We start from the raw sequence: 18,237 nt of genomic DNA, 5'->3' as shown, positions 1-18,237 counted from the left end.
AGTATGCTACTATGCAGTAGATATACGGTAGGCCTAGTAAAAAAGGGGGGGGGGGGGATAAAAAAAAAAGATACAAACATACAGTAGGTAAAACTGGTAAATACAAAACAAGACAAATAAAGAAACGTTTAAAAGTGAAAGCGAGCATCTTTTATTATCCTAGTGAAAAAGCAAACCCCGCCTCTGGATAAATGCAGGGGCATGGCCACACGTGACGTCGTCGGAACAAAAAAAAAATCCAGTATGGCGGAATCTGTCAGAAGATGAATCTTTTCCCCCTTGCGATCGCCCCGCAAAATCCTCCCCAATGGATCCAGGAGCACACCGTGCGTGTATCTGCGTCGCATCGGACGGCCTGCCGCTGCCCGTTCTAAAAGGTGAGCGTTTTTTACGTTAAAACAACAACCAACACAAACACACACGCTGGAAGAAGCCGAGGAGGCAAAGAAGAGGGGCGTCCGTGTCTTTGATGTTGATAAAAAAGAGCCTGATTTCGAGAAACAAAAAAAATAGCAGATCTGCAAGCTCACAACGCGTCGCTGGCGCGATCCGTTTTGAGCTTGCAGATCTGCTATTTTTTTCTTTCTCGAAGCTCAAGCTGGGATGATGCGATACTATGGGATCCATCAAAACAATGTCTGCCCTCTGCTGAAGTTTCCACTTGAGCAGTGTGTGTGTGTGTGTGTGTGTGTGTGTGTGTGTGTGTGTGTGTGTTTTTTTTTTGTTTGTTTTTGCAACCCTTGCACAAAACGATTAATAACAATTTGCACGGGATTGTGATTAATCGGACATATTAATGTTTGCAATTAAGTAACAACAACAACAGCAGCAGATGCAGCCCCGAAGAACAGATTCTAATGTTCCCACTCCCAGCCGGGCTGCTTGCTGCTAGTGTTGGGGGATAGAGCGGTATTTATTATGCACTCTCGCTCTCTCCCAAACGCCGATTGTTCCACAGGGCTATTTTTAGACCACGATCGGGCGTAAATACTACGAGCTAGGCATGCTATTACAGCAGCTATAGGCCTTTACAGTACTATATATAAAGCTCATATTATATTCTGTGATCGGAGAGAGAGAGGAAGGGAAAACAAGGAGGATCTATGGGCCTAGCTACATAATAAAAGAAGAGTGTGCTTGTTGACTGTGTGTGAATGGTTCGGGATGGGCGGCGGTTAGTTCTCTGCATGCGTCAATCTTTTTTTTTTTTTTTTTCTTCTTTTTTTTGTGAATGGAGGCGTGCTGGACTGAACTGGCGGTTGAAAAGCCTTGAGAGACAGAGACACCGTCCAAGAATCGAGTTGATGTGTTTTTGTCTGCTGTTACTGTGTTATGACATACGTATGCATGCAGTTGCTTGAATACTGAATAGCCTACATCAGTCAACCTATCCAATTTTATTTCTGTAGCCCGTTTCATGCATCAAGAAGTGCAGTTCAAACATGCTTCAGAGACAGAGAGGAGGTGAAACTAAAAGTTTTTACATGTGTAATAAATATGTAATAGGCTATAATATGAATACTCTTGAGATATGGTTGGGGACTATCTATGTTATTTGATCCTTAGGCCATTATATAACATACAGTATATATAAATATATATATATATATATATATATTATTAGGGATGTAACGATACACTTGAACAACGATATGATACGCATCGCGATACATGGTTGACGATACGATACATGGACGATATTGTTTCATTCGTGGCGATACGATTCGATTCAATGATTTAAAATCGAACTATTTAGCAAAGACGTTAAATCTGTGTGAAACGTGTCAATAGAGCAGGTTTTTTTAAGGTAAAAATATATTATTATGGATATAAATAAGTAAACACTGTGATTGTCTAGTAAATACATGGACATTATATTTCAACACATATGAACAAACCCGCCACCTTGACATGAACACAGAGATTACACACATTTATCGATAGACCAAGAGTATAGCTTTATGGAATGGAGAAGTAATTAAACCCCTCTTTTTCATATTCCCTCTTAAAATTGCCAAATACAAGGCACAAATACTTAGTTTCCATACAATCGATTATTATTTGCATTGCAAAACGATTCGATACGAGAGCCAAACTGTACGATATTTGCTTTTGCATATCGATATATCATTGCAAATTAAAAACGATTTTTCGATTCAGTTACTATATCGTGACACTGTATGTTTGTGGGTGTGTGTATATGTATGTATGTATATGTATATATATATATATATATATATATATCGTCGTTGTCGGGTGGAAACCTCGTATCTCCAAGTTTTACATTTGAAAGTTTTTTCGTAAAGCAAAGCCCTGCTTCATCACACAAGACTGACGCACAGGACTAGTGAAAATAGCAGATCTACAAGCACACAACGCCTCGCGGTGCGAGGCGTTGTGTGCTTGTATTACTATGTATTACTATGTATTATATGTATTACTATTTTCACTAGTTTAGATAATTTTTTAAATGATAAATACAAAACGAACGGTTTTGGACATACAAGGTTTTCACCCGGCAACAGCGATATATGACTTTATATATATATATATATATATATATATATATATATATATATATGCACCACACATGAACCTTGGTCCTTGAGGTTAGGCAGAATAGGCGGCCTGTCTCCCCAGATCTGTCACCCTGACTCAGGCAGCATCTTTCCAGGACAATGGGAGTGGGGGGGCACGCACATGAATCCCCCCCCTCCAGACACACTAGATGCCCCGAGGGAATAACGTTGCATGGAGACCCCCCGGGGTGTGAACCACTCTCAGTGACACACACGCACCCCTTTCCCCCCCCCATCATCACAAAAAGCCAGTCATTGTGTGTGTGTGTGTGTGTGTGTGTGTGTGTGTGTGTGTGTGTGTGTGTGTGTGTGTGTGTGTGTGTGTGTGTGTGTGTGTGTGTGTGTGTGTGTGTGTGTGTGTGTGTGCGTGCGTGCGTGCGCGCGTGTGTGCGCAGTTGACTGACTTTTGGTGATTTGTCCCTCGACCGCACTGTACTATCTGGCCCTCTGTCTTAAGACCCCCCCCCCCCCCCCCCCTTTCCACAACCTCATACTGCTCCCCTTTCCTCCCTCTGCATACACACACACACACACACACACACACACACACACACACACACACACACACACACACACACACACACACACACACACACTCAGGGGCGTCACAAGAGGGGGGAAAGTGGGACTGAGTTACTAGGGCCCAAGGTGGAGGGCACATACTCGGTGCAGCGCCGCGCTGCAAGCTTGTAGATCTGTTATTTTTGAAAAGTCGTGAGAATGTGTGCAAATCTTTGAATATATGTATTTTTTAAGCGAACATTTGTAACTCATTAATTTTGTTTCTGGGGGGTCCCTGGAACTAAATAAATACTTTGAGATGGGGCCGTGGCCAAATACATATCATTGTGGGGGTCCTTCACATGAAAAAGTTTGAGCACCACTGACATAGAAACATAGCTTTTTCAAAAAACCTTAGAAGGATTTGAAATAATTATTTCTCAAAAATAGCAGATCTACAAGCTCGCAGCGCGACACTGAGTGCCGCGCTGCGAGCTTGTAGATCTGCTATTTTTCAAAGGTTAAAGCACAAAATGTGAGTGAGTCCTTGTACCCAGGGCCCAGAATTTGGTGCGACACCCCTGCACACACACACACACACACACACACACACACACACACACACACACACACACACACACACACACACACACACACCATGCCCCCAGGGCGTCCAACCCCCTCTGTATTTTGTGGTGGTGCAGGCCTAGTGAACGGTCGCGTCCCAAACAGTGATTGTATCTGGCATTAGAAGCGCTGGTGTTTTAAGGACTTATGACTGCTTCCCCGGGACAAAGAGAAGCACAATCATATTGCTCTCCAAAACAAAGAGGAGGAGACGAGTGCACGGACATCAAAGGCCTTCTCCTGTGCTGTAAACTTTTAGTCCAGCCAGGGGTCTTCAACAGGGGGTCCGGGACCCCTAGGGGGTTCTCAGAGTTACTAAAGTCGTCCTCCAAATCTTTGATAGAAACCTTTTTTCATTTTTATATTAACCACTTGAACCTTAGCGTCCATATTCTGAGAACTTTAGCCAAAAATAGCAGCTTGGAGATCGTCTATTTTCAGCAAAGAGGTTTGGTGTAGATTGAGGGGAAAAAGAGCAGACTAAGTACATAGTGAAAGGTGAAGTTAATGACAGTTCAAGTGGTTAAATATCTGAAAACACAAATTGAAAAAATCCATACACTGATGATTGTGCTGTCAAACAATTAAACTATATTGAATCTATGATAAGGTTATGGGGGTCCCTGCTTCATCTCTCTCTCAACTAAGGGGTCCTTCTTGGCTTGAAAATGTTGAAGACCCCCCCCCCCGCCTTAGTCTGTTGAGGAGATTGTTGTTAGGAGGACCTGACTTTTTTTAACAGACAGACACCTCAAAAAGGTTGAGACACAAATAGCTTTGTGCACACACACACACACACACACACACACACACACACACACACACACACACACACACACACACACACACACACACACGTCTCACACACACACACACACACACACACACACACACACACACACACACACACACACACACACACACACACACACACACACATTTTGTTATTTGAACAAGGGTCATTAAAAAAAGATGCATGTTCTGCTTGGTGATTCCTAAGTAGACCAGCTCATGTTTATTTTATCTAATAGGAACCTGGCATGGGATTACTAATAATAAAACCTTATTTATATAGAGCACGTAACAAAACAAAGTTACAAAGTGATTCCGGATAGTGAACATGTCTAATGACTGGGCCTGAAAAAATCTGGGTGGGCCCGAGTTTTTTAAGCTTTAGATATCGTCACTGTCGGGCAGAAACCTCGTATCTCCAAGTTTCAAATTTGTATGTTTTTTTTTTCGCAAAGTAAAGCCTGCTTCATCATACAATGCCGTCGCACAAAAGTAGTGAAAACAGCTGATCTACAAGCACACAACGCCTCGCACCGCGAGGCGTTGTGTGCTTGTAGATCGGCTGTTTTCCCTAGTTTAGTTCATTTTTTAAATGATAAATACAAAACAAACGGTTTTGGACATACAAGGTTTCCAACCGACAACGACGATATTATTAATGACCGTTGGATGATGTCATGCCATTTTTTCACTGTCTATTTGGCTGCTTCCCGCGAGCGGCACGCAGAAGAAAAATAGACCAGGCGTATTTTTAGCGGAGGACACGCGCGCGCTCATCAGAGTCGCAGCTTCTGGGACGCGTCTGAGACGCAGGGGCATCACAAGGAGGGGAAAAGTGGGTCTGAGTTACTAGGGCCCAAGGTGGAGGGGCCTTAATTATATTATACTTTAGCTATTGAAAAATAGCAGATATACCAAGCTCACAGCATGGCACCGAGTGCCGCACTGCGAGCTTGTAGATCTGCTATTTTTGAAAAGTCGTGAAAATGTGTGCAAATCTTTGAATATATGTTTTTTTTTTTAAACAATATGTTTATTTTCTTTTTTTTTACATACAAAACAACACACACAACACAACAAAAGCAAAGCTCAGACAAAATAAACAAAAAAACCCACAAAAAACAAAGAATACAAAATAAACATGACACAAAAAGCACGCACATCACATCAACATCCCGATTCATAAGCCACAAGGCCAGACAAATGACTGTAGAGAGAGAACAAAACAAAAAAAAGAAACAATTACCCCACTCCTGGTTCCTCCTCCAGATGGGAAAGGTCGTTTCCCCTAACATACTGAATAAAACTTTCCCATATTTTCTCATGAATATATGTATTTTTAAGCGAACATTTGTAACTCAAATTTTGCTTCTGGGAGGTCCCTGGAACTAAATATTTTGAGATGGGGTTCCGTGGCCAAATACATATCATTTTGGGGGTCCTTCACATGAAAAGGTTTGAGCACCACTGACATATAAACAGTTTCAAAAAACTTTAGAAGGATTCGAAATATTCAAAGACTTGCACAAAAGTCACGATTTGTCAAAAATAGATCTATCGCTGTGAGCTTGTATATCTGCTATTTTTCAACAGTTATAAAAAAAATAAAGCATAATTATTTGTTCCCAGTCTAATGGCCCATTCCCACTGGGCCAGATAACAGATAAAAAAAATCTCTTTCTCCAGATATTTTTCCATTCAAAGTGGATGGTAGATACAGATTAAAAAAAGATCTGCCACAGATATTTCTTTTATCTGTGGCAGATCTTTTTTTTATCTGTATCTACCATCCACTTTGAATTGAAAAATATCTGGAGAAAAATATTTTTTTATCTGTTATCTGGCCCAGTGGGAATGGGCCTTTAATGGGTTAAACCCCCTCCTATGAAGAACGTTCATGGGGGGCCCGCAGTGAATCCTTGTACCCAGGGCCCAGAATTTGGTGTGACACCCCTGCTGCTGAGACGGTTGAATCACAAGCATTGTCTAGGGCGGCCGCGATCAGGTGTGGCTGCCGCGCCGCCGCCAGAACGTGACGCTACCGCGACGGGTGGAATGCGACGTTGTCATGGATCTCATAAGGTCTGGCAAGCAGTCAATCTGGGCGGTTCCAGCCCCAGATTCAATCTGGATGGGACGGAAATGTGTCCAATAGCTGAGTTCACTCAATTCCATTGGCTAACCATCTTACACTGAACAACTCTAAACATAACTATCTGTAAAGTAATGCAAAAAACCCAACCCCTAATCTATTTTTAACCTTAATCATCATGTCTAAACACAACCCATATCTGACCCAATGCCTAAACACAACCATTGTATTATCGTTGTACCTGAACATGAAAGGTCGACTCCTCTTGGTTTCGGCTTACACTTGTAGTCAGGGGATATCTTCAGAAATAGTGTCAAATCCTGGAATAAATTCCTTACCAAAACATTTCTTCACCAATGTGTTTGTAAAGGTGTCTAGTAACACATCTCACAAAGACTGAAATTCAGTTTCCCTAGGAGAGTCCGTGACAGCTGCTGAAAGTTGGGGTCCCATTAAATTAACTATACAGGATAAAACACACCAAAATAAATATGCTTTAAGTAGCATGTGAGGGCTCAAACTAGGGTTTTTTCCATGATTCTGAATCCATTGCAAGCATTCCTTTTGCACGAAAAACATTGCTTGGCCAAAAAAAAACAAAAAAAAACGCTTTTCATTTGGTAAGGAATTTATTCCGGGGCTTTTTAAGATATCCCCTTACTATTGATAGCTTGAAGGATATGGGATTGGGATGTATTTGTCATTATTACTTAATAACTCTAAATGTTCCCTTTACTCATGAAAATAGTAGATGCAGTAGTAACCCGATCTTTCTGCTCTCTTCCTGATAGGTCGCTGCTGTTGCTAGACAACGAGTTGGCACACTGATTGGATTACCCAAATCAAAGGCTCATGGGGATTGGCTGCCATCGCACATCATCTTCCTGTTGCCAACCTTTTGGCCGTCTTGGGTAGAGGGCCCTCTCTGAAAGGCTCGTGAGCGTGTGTGCGTGTGTGTGTGTGTGCGTGTGTGTGTGCGTGTGTGTGTGTGCGTGTGTGTGTGTGTGTGTGTGTGTGTGTGTTTGTTTGTTATCGACCCACAAACGCACACACATAACTCTGTAACTGAACACACACACATACAGAGAGCCACACTTTTCCACACGGCCCGGCTAACAGTGTCTTGAGCAGTACTCAATAAAATCTATACGGACGCACAGACACCCACACACACGGCCGTCCTGCAAGCGCGTCAAGCCAGGCCCGCTCCTGTTGTGTCGTCTAGCTGTCTGCTGCGGACTCCCACAGGACCAGACTGACAACAATGACCTCACACGGCCATCCAGGTAAGGACACCGGGTGGCTTTTTCTACGTCTATTTTCACAGTGTTTGTTTCCCATCATCATAATGTGAATTATGTTACACTTAACTCATGGGATGCCATCTCTTTGATGTCGCTGGAGGCCCATGACGTTTTGACGTGTTTACTGTATTTACAGTATTAACTTTAAATCTCACCATTAGGTTTGGGCTGCGCATGGATGTAGCCCATTAGCCGCTAGTCGCTTCGAGTCGACGCTGAGAGCATCGCGCGGCCGTTTTTCTCCGTATACTCCAATGCATTTCCCCATCTTTAACGCCCTTTATCTCTGACGTTTGTTTTATGGCTAAAACTGTGGCGGGGTGCGGCAAAATGTCCAAATTTTGATCGGCAATGAACAGTTATGATCAACACTGGTCCATACAGAAAGTTACACAACAACATCCTGTCTGCACTCATGTGACCAAGTGACGTCATGACGCATGCATTGACGCAGCAGGGCCGGATTCAATACAATGGTGGTGGGCCTGGGCAGCGAGAGGGGATAAATGGGGCTCAATCCAGGGGCACCCGATGTGTTAAGGTAATTGGCCCAAAATAAGCCTGCGTCTTTATAGTGTCACAATATTGTTATTGAGGTATTTGGTCAAAAATATGTTGATATTTGATGTTGTCCATTTTCAGCTGTGTTGGCTAGTTTGGCTGTTATATTATAATACAGGTGTTCTCAAACCTTTTTAGGCCATGACCAGCAAAATAAACATGTATGAACTGGGGACCCCCACCCTGACAAGCACTCGGAATTGTAGGTATTACATTTAATGTGACTCGGTTCCACAGATAAATATTGTGAAAATAGCACATCTACGTGCTCATAACACCTCACAGTGCGAGGCGTTGTGAGCATGTAGACCTGCTATTTTCACAATGTTCGCCTCTTGCTTACTTCATATTTGACAGTTTGGCCAGTTTGGTATTAAAACGGTCTTGAAAATCCTTAAATTGTCACTTTATAAATGTGCAGATACCCTGTATGCACTTACCGGTATATGTTGGTTTGTTTACCGTTGAGTGAGATTTCTTTTTTTTTTTTTACATTAAGCTAATCATCTGGGGACCCCACAAAAAAATGTGGGGACCCCACTTGGGGTCCCGACCCCAATTTTGAGAACCACTGATATAAATACACTCTACAGTTATTATTTTGATGTGTACGGCATGAGTATATCCTTGTTACCAGAAAAATCGCGACATCTCAGTCACTAATATTTTGACCAGCCAACGGCGGCACCACAAAACTGGGATAAGGGTAGGTAATGGACAGGAATTTCACGCTTGTGAGAAGCGGTTGGCGTAATTTGAAATGGGCCAGCCGCAGCGGGCGGGCAGGCGAGGAGCGTTGGCTTCCTGTCCTGGCCTGCGCGGGCACATGACGCCGTCAGCCGTGTTTACTTTGTACACCTGGGGAATGTGTGCACTATAAATACCATCGCCTAGGGAACCGCTTGGGGGTGGGGGGTGGGGGGGGGGGGGGTGCACGAGCAGGAGCTCCGGTTTCGGACATGAAACGCATACGTCTGAATGGGACCAAGAAGGATAACCAAATGTTAGTTTAGGTAGGCAGGTTTGTGGCGCGCATTTTTATTTGTTGCTCTAATCCAGTGTTTCTCAAACTTTTAAATTCGAAGGTCCCCCCTTTAACCTTAACTCTTTGACAGTGTACACATGGAACCAAATGGACCCGTGTTCCATTTGTACACTGTTAGAGTTACAGACTTGTATGGGTCAATAATTAGAGTCCCTAGAATCCACTTTGAGAATCACTGTTCTGTCCAATCCAGTGGTTCTCAACCTGTGGGTCGGGACTGGAGTCTGTGTGTCCACTCACCTCACAATAGAAAGTGTACAAAGGCTAGATAGGAATAGTTAGGAGTCAGGCCAGTGGTTCTCGACCTTTTCTGGCCGCGACCCCCAAAATAATCATATTTTAACTGTGGACCCCCCCACCCTGACAACCCACCCTGACAAGCAGGCAGAGTTGAGGCATTGCGTTTTCTATAACACGTTTCTATTGTGAAAATAGCAGATCTACATGCTGTGAGGCGTTGTGAGCATGTAGATCGGCTATTTTCACAATTTCTGCCTCCAACATTAGTCAATTTGGACACGGTTTAATGTCTCACTTTAGAAATGTGCAGATACCCTCTATACACTTAAACTTCATGTTGGTTTGTTTACAGTTGAGTGAGAAAACAATGTTTCACATTAAGCTAATCATCTGGGGACCCCCCAAAAATGTGGGGACATTGTCCCCAAATTCCCACAGGTTGAGAACCAATGAGTTAGGACAGGGGTCTTCAACAGGGGGTCCGCGACCCCTAGGGGGTCCGCGGAGGTACTGCAGGGGGTCCACGAAATTATTGCTAAAAAAAAAAAAAAAAAAAAACAACTCTAAAAATGTTTTTTTTTTTTTTGTTTGTTTTTGCCATTTTTCACATTTATGTAAAAAAATAAATCATGATTCTATCCATTTTGAATAGCTTGAATACATGATTACTATGCAATTGACAGATTGTTGAGGTTATTGACATTGGTTCTCAGTTAATAAGTAGTATGTTTAGAAATGGTAGTAGTACGGCCCACCCTGCTCGCTGTAACTTGTACATGTTTAAAATAAAAAATATGTCGTAGCCCCGACCCCCCCCCCCAACCCTACGAGGTGGAAGGGGGTCCCTGCTCCATCTCCCCATCAGTTTGGGGGTCCCCGGCCTGAAAACGTTGAAGACCCCTGAGTTAGGATATGAGCGCCTTTGAGCCGAGCCAATAGTCTCTTTGCCAAAGTAGGGCCGAGCGCATTATGTCGTTAGATCTACCCGGGATTAGGCCGGCTCAACAGTTGTCATTAGGCTGCCCGTTCTAAAGCCTGATCACATACGCCCCTGTGCTATACACAATCAAAAGGGGAACCAAAATGAAACGGTTTTGCCGCAAGGCTCTGGTAATAAAACTAGTTCTATTCTTTTACTTTGAGTATTATCTACTGGTCAATTAGAATTTGTACGCATCATTTCCAATTAACACCAGTAAGACTCCCTAATCGGGAGATAAGCACAAACTTTAGAAGGCAATCGTAGCCAATCAGGAGGGAATATGGGAAATGGGACAGATCCATGTTGATGACATGACTTTAGAGATACTGTGTACCGCTTTGTGTGATTTTAGGGCAAAATCTGTAGGAGCAGTGTCCAAAAATGCATTTTGCAAGAATCGGCCTGATGGTGGCACTAGAAGAGGGCCATGTGAGAAATGAGGTTGGAGGTTGTGGTTTGGCAACCAAGGAGTGTGTGTGCAAAGTTTGGCATGGATAGGGGCGACGGTGGCGGAGATATGAGTAGGGCAAAAATGTGACGTTACGTGACGGACAGACGGGTGGACAGCCGGTGGAGCTTTTCATAGTAACCAGTAAGGCGCTATGAAGACCCGCAGGTTGACTGCCGCTCGCCGTGTGTGTGTGTGTGTGTGTGTGTGTGTGTGTGTGTGTGTGTGTGTGTGTGTGTGTGTGTGTGTGTGTGTGTGTGTGTGTGTGTGTGTGTGTGTGGGGGGTAGACAATCGTCACAGGGAAGGCGTTTCAGGGTAGGGTTTCAGACACAACTGATGCAGGTTTCCATAGTAAATAGCTCCCCACGGTCGCAATAAATAATCCACCAATAACCTTTTAAGTAGCCGATTATTTTTAGCCCTTTTTCTCACTGCTGTATTTATTTGTATATTTAAGTTATGTGTCATATCTGCCATGTGAAACTTCAAAGCCTACAAGCCAAACAGAAGTGTAATTGTCAACGACAAATGCACAATTAAATCGTTAATCGCAATTATTTGACTGACAATTAATCGTCATGAAAAATGTCATCGTCGTGACTGCGCTAGTCTTGTTGATTGACTGCTCAAAAGGGTTTGTTATTGTTGGTGTAGGCGGCGGCGCATTGGGACATCAGATCATTTACTCTAAATAAAGCCGTGGATATGTGCGTGTGTGTATTAGTAGACCCGTATGGTGGCCTGCTGCGTGCCTTGAGTATGTCTGTACTTGCATTCAAGGGCGTCACAAGGGGGGGGGGTGGCGGAGTGGGACTGAGTTACTAGGGCCCAAGGTGGAGGGACCTTAACTATTTTATACTTTAGCTATTGAAAAACAGCAGATATACAAGCTCACAGCGCGGCACCGAGTGCCGCACTGCGAGCTTGTAGATCTGCTATTTTTGAAAAGTTGTAAAAATAATTATGTGCAAATCTTTGAATACATTTATCTTTTAAGCAAACTTTTGTAACTAAAATGTTGCTTCTGGGGGGGTCCCTGGAACTAAGTATTTTGAGATGGGGGTCTGTGGCCAAATACATATCATTTTGGGGGTCCTTCACATGAAAAAGTTTGAGCACCACTGACATAGAAACATAGGTTTTAAAAAAAACCTTAGAAGGATTTGAAATATTCAAAGACCTTTTCACGATCTTTCAAAAATAGCAGTCTATCTATATCTGCTATTTTTTCAATATCTAAAGCACAAAACAATGCGTAATAATACGTCTAAATGGGTTAAACCCCCTCCTCCTATGAAGAACATTCATGGGGGGCCCGCAGTGAATCCTTGTACCCAGGGCCCAGAATTTGGTGTGACACCCCTGCTTGCATTGTGTATTGCTGTATATTTTGAGCCCATTTTTATAATCTGCAATGAGCTTAGCAGCATGTTTATGATTCTGTGCTTAAGTCATTGTCTTTATGACTGCCGTAATGGGGGTTTTGTTTTATTTATTTATTTAGATTAAATGCACATATATTCTGTACATATATTTTTACCTTTAATCTCCTCCTAGAAAAGTGAAATATAAAACACGATGTGGGTTCTTTTGGCTTCAGATTTGCGTGGAAGAAAACAATGATCAATCAATCTAATTGATTTAATCTATTATTTTGTTATTTAATTAAATGATGAAAACCACTTTAAACCTGACATCCCCAATTTGGGCATGATATTGGAGGCAAAAGAAAATGGTGACATGCGACCTCGCCCCAAAAGGACAAGGTCGCGCAATCTCTTGGCCATCTGGCCAGTGAGGTATATCGGACCAGTTACCCATATATGGAGACCCCTGGTACTCATATGGATCTCCATGTACTGTATATGGAGACCCCAAACATGATTACTCAGTTATTCGTTATGTGAAAGTCCAATGACATCTGACATCATATATACAATCCCTTTTATGCCCATACATGGAGATCCCTGTCTGTAGAACCAGCCACACAGATATGGGCTGTCTTGGCCATATATGGATTCTGTTAGTGTGGTATGTGGCAAATGTGGCCTCCATACTGGTATATGGCCATTCCCATATTAGATATGGGCTTAATATTGATGACATCAGGGATCTCCATTCTCCATATATGGGTATAAAAGGGATTGTGTTAGTGTGGTTCCCCTGACATCACAGTGATGTCAGAGCGTCAAACCCGTAGACCGTAGAAAATGTGACACGCACAGAGACAAGATGTGCCGTTTCTCATCTATACATACATTTTAGAACTGCAGCCAGCGGTATTTATTTGTTTGTCAGACACGACCAAATGCAGCACTCCAATTGGCTAGGACTGATCACGTGGCACACGGAGTTCTTAACCGGAAGTGCGTCCGGCGGTCAAATATGTCCGACCGGAAACGTGCTGCGGCACAATAGTTCCGCCACAATAGTTCCCCCCCCAAAACATTTTTTTTTTTTTTTTTTTGACTTTTTAACACTTTGACTGCCAGACCCCCCCGGCCCCCCACCCTGACCAATGCCACCATTAGGTCCCATTCATTCTGCCCCGATTCCAGGGAATATATTGAAAATGATCCGATATTCACATCGGAACAAAAATGGGAGGTTTGGTAAAAGAGGATTTTTTTTTTTACCAAAAAAATTTTGGAGTGATTTCGGTGAGCGGTTTTGGAGATAGGTGCTCGAGAGTGCGCACTGCGCAAACCAGTCAATAACCTCAGAAATCTAGATTCTGAGATATTTGAGTTCAAAGAAAAAAAACTTTAGGAAGCCATAGCGACAAATTGGTAAATGGTAACGGAACACAAGTACCCTTGACAGAAACAATAGCATGCCTACTTTCATTTTCTGCAAAAAAAGTGAAAAAAATATTGTACCATCGTCTAGTTTCAAGGGGGCAAAGTGAAAAAGTATGAAATGACTCAGAAGGTGGAAATTGCCTTACATTTTGATAGAACTATGCACTGTGAATTCACTGTGTTTTTACCTGGTCTAGAAGGTCAGGAAGACAAAAAGTCAGAAAAGCGATGTCAACCTTTTATTTTATGGCAACATCGAACCCTAACCCTGGTGAGTACCTCACACATCCAGCATGAACATATTTATGTTCAACAATATTTACAAATATTTCCAAAAAAAAATCACAAATATGACTTCACAAAAATAAAATATAACTGGATAAAAGTAAAATAAAATAAATGTGCAGCAAGTAAAGAATAAATAAAATAATATAAAAGTCAAAAAAAGGCATTCAACAAGCCAACATTCAGGAGTCAAAGGCACCACAAATCAAGGTCAAAGATGGTACTGTTCACCGTGTGTGTGTGTGTGTGTGTGTGTGTGTGTGTGTGTGTGTGTGTGTGTGTGTGTGTGTGTGTGTGTGTGTGTGTGTGTGTGTGTGTGTGTGTGTGTGTGTGTGTGTGTGTGTGTGTGTGTGTGTGTGTGTGTGTGTGTGTGCGTGTGTACCTCAGGTGCCTCAAAATGGCCTGGTACCTGTTCCTTGCCATTGTTCTGGGAAAGTACGGCATGGCAATGTTTTTTTGACCACTGCATGGCAATCTCCGGCTTGTGAACGATAGCTGTGAGGAAGAGAAGTCCCAGAAAGTTCTTCAGCTCCCCTAGAGTGACATTGGTCCAGGCAGCGAACCTACAGTGTGTATGACCTATGCCTGACTCCTCCGCTCTCGCTATCTCCGCCATCATACTGTCCTCTGCGTTGTCATTGGTCTGGTTGCAGATCGGGCTCCCATCCTTCCTCCATCCAGTCAGACTCCACGGGCCCTGTATATGATAGAAATAAATACAAAATACTAAATGAACGTGCTTCTGTATAATTTGTATGTTCTTTAGCAAAGGCTGTCGCACAAAAGTAGTGAAAACAGCAGATCTACAAGCGAGGCGTTGTGTGCTTGTAGATCGGCTGTTTTCACTAGTCTAAATAATTTCAAATGTATATATGTATATATACGTGGCCACTGAATTCTATAGGCTCTGCTTTGATACAAATTTGATACAGATTTGAGATCGATTTGATAGATTATTATGTCACTCACACACACACACACACACACACACACACACACACACACACACACACACACACACACTGATTGTATTACTAAACTATCTATCTAGGTATACACACACAATAAAAAACTAAACTATAAAGAAATGTATTCTTACTGGAAGAAGTTGGAGGAACTTCATACACCTACTACAAACCATGGATTGACATCTAGACCTACTGCACATACAGTATGAAACAGAGCTGATACCTTTATGTACTATGAGGAAAATAATGCTGCTATTTGTACCCTGTATATATATAAAATGACAATGCGACATAGCTCTGTTTGAACAATGCTGTACCCCCTCCAACTGTATATTTTCAACAGTTTTTTTTATTGTATTTGTGATACTTGCTTTGGCAATGTAAACGTATGTTTTCTCATGCCAATAACGCTCCTTTGAATTGAATTGTATATTACCAAATGCACCCTACGTGCATTTGGTAAAAACAATAGCAGGTCAGGCTTATTGACATCGGTTATTGATTGATTGAAGAATGTATTACAAGCTTGCATTAGAGTAGACCTACAGATTCATGGCTCATTTCCACAGGAACACACTTTATGCATATCATACAGTGGTGTGTTCTAGACTTTTTTTGAGGGCATACGATCAGCTACTATTCGTTTGGCCAGGGCAGACGCTATAGTACATAATCCCTATCAAATACGCTACTTTGAAAGGTTCACGAGGGCAGACGCCGTTCATATTTTATTGTTCCTCCATCACGGAGGTATAGAGGCCGGCGCCTGGCGGCGCCGTGCCTGCGAGGGTGTCCCAAGTCGGGCGAGGTGTGGAGGGTAGTCCCCGACTCCCCGGTGCTATGGAGGTTCCAGCGACCCCCTGGGCTAATCCTACCTGCCCCTGCCTTTTATTTTCCGACAGCAGACGCCGTATACGTGCGTTATAGGTAGAACACACCACTGATCTCATATAACATTGAAAGACAGACGTAAAGAACAAAGTGAATCGTAGAGAACATAAACGTTGTAACGCTTACCGGGTTCGCTGATCACAGCTCAGCAGTGCTTCCTACAGGGCGCGGGGAGAAACCGCACCGATCGGTGGTCTGCCTCGGGCAGCATGCATGTCACCGCCGGAGACTGCGGGCTTGTTGTCCAGAGTTAGACTGTCCACGGGGCATGGCGCGGGGAGAAACCGCCGCGATCGGTGGTCTGCCACGGGCAGCATGCATGCCGCGCCATCGGCGGAGGCTGGGGGCTGAGTGTCCACGGCCACGGGGCATGGTTCGGCTGCCTGCTTGGTCTCCATGTGCGGCCATGACTTGCTCTCTGATCAGCGGAGCAACGGTCCGGTAACTTTTTTTCAAAATGGACGCCCCCAACCTACAAAGAAACTAGCCCTTCCCTTCCCCCACTCCTCCTAGGTAAAACCTCTACCTTCCGATCTCTCTCTCTATCTCTATCTCTCTAAATAATACGACATCTAGTGATTTTATAACTAATTCTAGCTCATTCTCTCAATATATCTCTCTCTCCCTCTGATTGCTGTGTGTCCGGTTATGGTAAAAGTCACTGAACTCTTTGAGACCCTTGTTTCTGGGGGGAACCGGCCAACCAGCATGCTTGAATTTGGTCAAATGAGCGTGTGATGTCATGCAGGGGCGTCAATTGGGTATGGCAGGGGTATGCAGCTGCCATACCTTGACAGGGGGAAATAATAAAAATGTACTTTTCATCGTGCCTGTTGCTAAGGTATGGCAACATGACTGGTGTCTTCACCAGACACCAGTCATGTTGCCATACCTTAGCTTGTTCTGAACTGACGCCACTGAATTGTCATGCATGACGACCGTCCCATCGTCCAAAAGGGCTGTATCTTGGTTACCGCATAGATCCAACACTGTACTACTGTAATATGAAAAAAAAGGGTCGGGCGGTATATCCCTCCCTACTTTTTAATTGGCAAGATTGCGCAGGAAGTGGCGGGCGGTATATCCCTCCCGTGGCAGTCAAACTGTTAAAAAAAACATTTTTTTTTTTTTTTTTTTTTTACTTTTTTTTTTTCAAAACACTTTTTTTTTTTGAAAAAAAACGTTTTTTAGTAAAGAAGCGGGCGTGGACTCTAGATGTGAGCGGCCCGAAGGGCTGCGAACCTCTAGTTGACTACACTGCGACCTACGGTCGCAATTAAAAAAGCTTGACGCTTCTCAATTATTTAGTAAATTCGAGAACGTAATCAATAGAATAATCGTTAAGAAAACAAATAACCAATATTTGAAACTTGCAACCCTAGTCATGTACAGCAGTGGTTCTCAACCTTTTCAGGCCGCAACCCTAACCCAAGACCCCCAAAATAATCATATTTTAACTGGGGATCCCCCTCCACCCTGACGAGAGAGTTGAGGCATTACATTTTGTATATCAGGGTCCTATTGTGTTTCACAATTTCTGCTTCTAATATTTGACAATTTGGCCAATTTATAATGTCATTTTAGAGGTATTAAAACATGCTTAAAGTTATACCATGTAACTTTTTTTATAAAACAAATCTTAAAATTGTCCTAACTGTTAAATCGCTAAAGTTTTAGAACACCCACTCCGTTAATTTCAGCTTCTAAAGCCTTCTCTTTATATGTTTTCTATGAGCCGTGAGCGGCAAAATGACGTCATCTGCATCATGTGTATACGTTGGCCAATCATATCGCCGATCATAAACACATGGTACACTACCGGCCAATCACATGCGCATCTTGCTGACTTCTCAGGAAGTAGCTTGCCTCAACATAACAACAACATACTCGAGTGAAGGAGTCCGTTTCTCCGGAATGCCTGAACGCACAGGAACCAGGGACCCCTCTAAAGATAGATCTCGGCGGACGCGGTGGCGAGAGGCCCGGTCCGCGGCGAAAAACGGCCGAAAGACGCGACCGCGGTTTGCTATACAGCTCTGACCACTAGTTGAGCAACTTACACAGTATAGCTTTAAATTGTCACTGCACAAATGTGCAGATACCCTCTATACACTTAAACT

At 43.1% G+C, this 18,237-nt stretch overlaps 1 protein-coding gene across 1 annotated transcript in view; it reads left to right on the top strand.

Annotated features, from left to right (window-relative positions):
• Positions 1 to 259: 259 nt before the first annotated feature.
• The window catches only part of LOC308280432 (histone deacetylase 4-like), a gene marked incomplete at its 5' end in the record, with an annotated part of 180,135 nt that continues 162,157 nt past the window's right edge, over positions 260 to 18,237 (top strand). The window contains 2 exons of the mRNA XM_080720696.1: positions 260 to 377; positions 7,383 to 7,877. Of these exons, the coding sequence (XP_080576822.1) occupies positions 7,856 to 7,877 (22 nt within the window). The remainder of the gene's footprint in view (positions 378 to 7,382; positions 7,878 to 18,237) is intronic.

The sequence above is a fragment of the Nannobrachium achirus genome (genome assembly GCF_963921795.1).
Source record: "Nannobrachium achirus genome assembly, chromosome: 24".
NCBI lineage: Eukaryota > Metazoa > Chordata > Actinopteri > Myctophiformes > Myctophidae > Nannobrachium > Nannobrachium achirus.
This window is presented reverse-complemented; position numbering and strand designations above follow the sequence as displayed.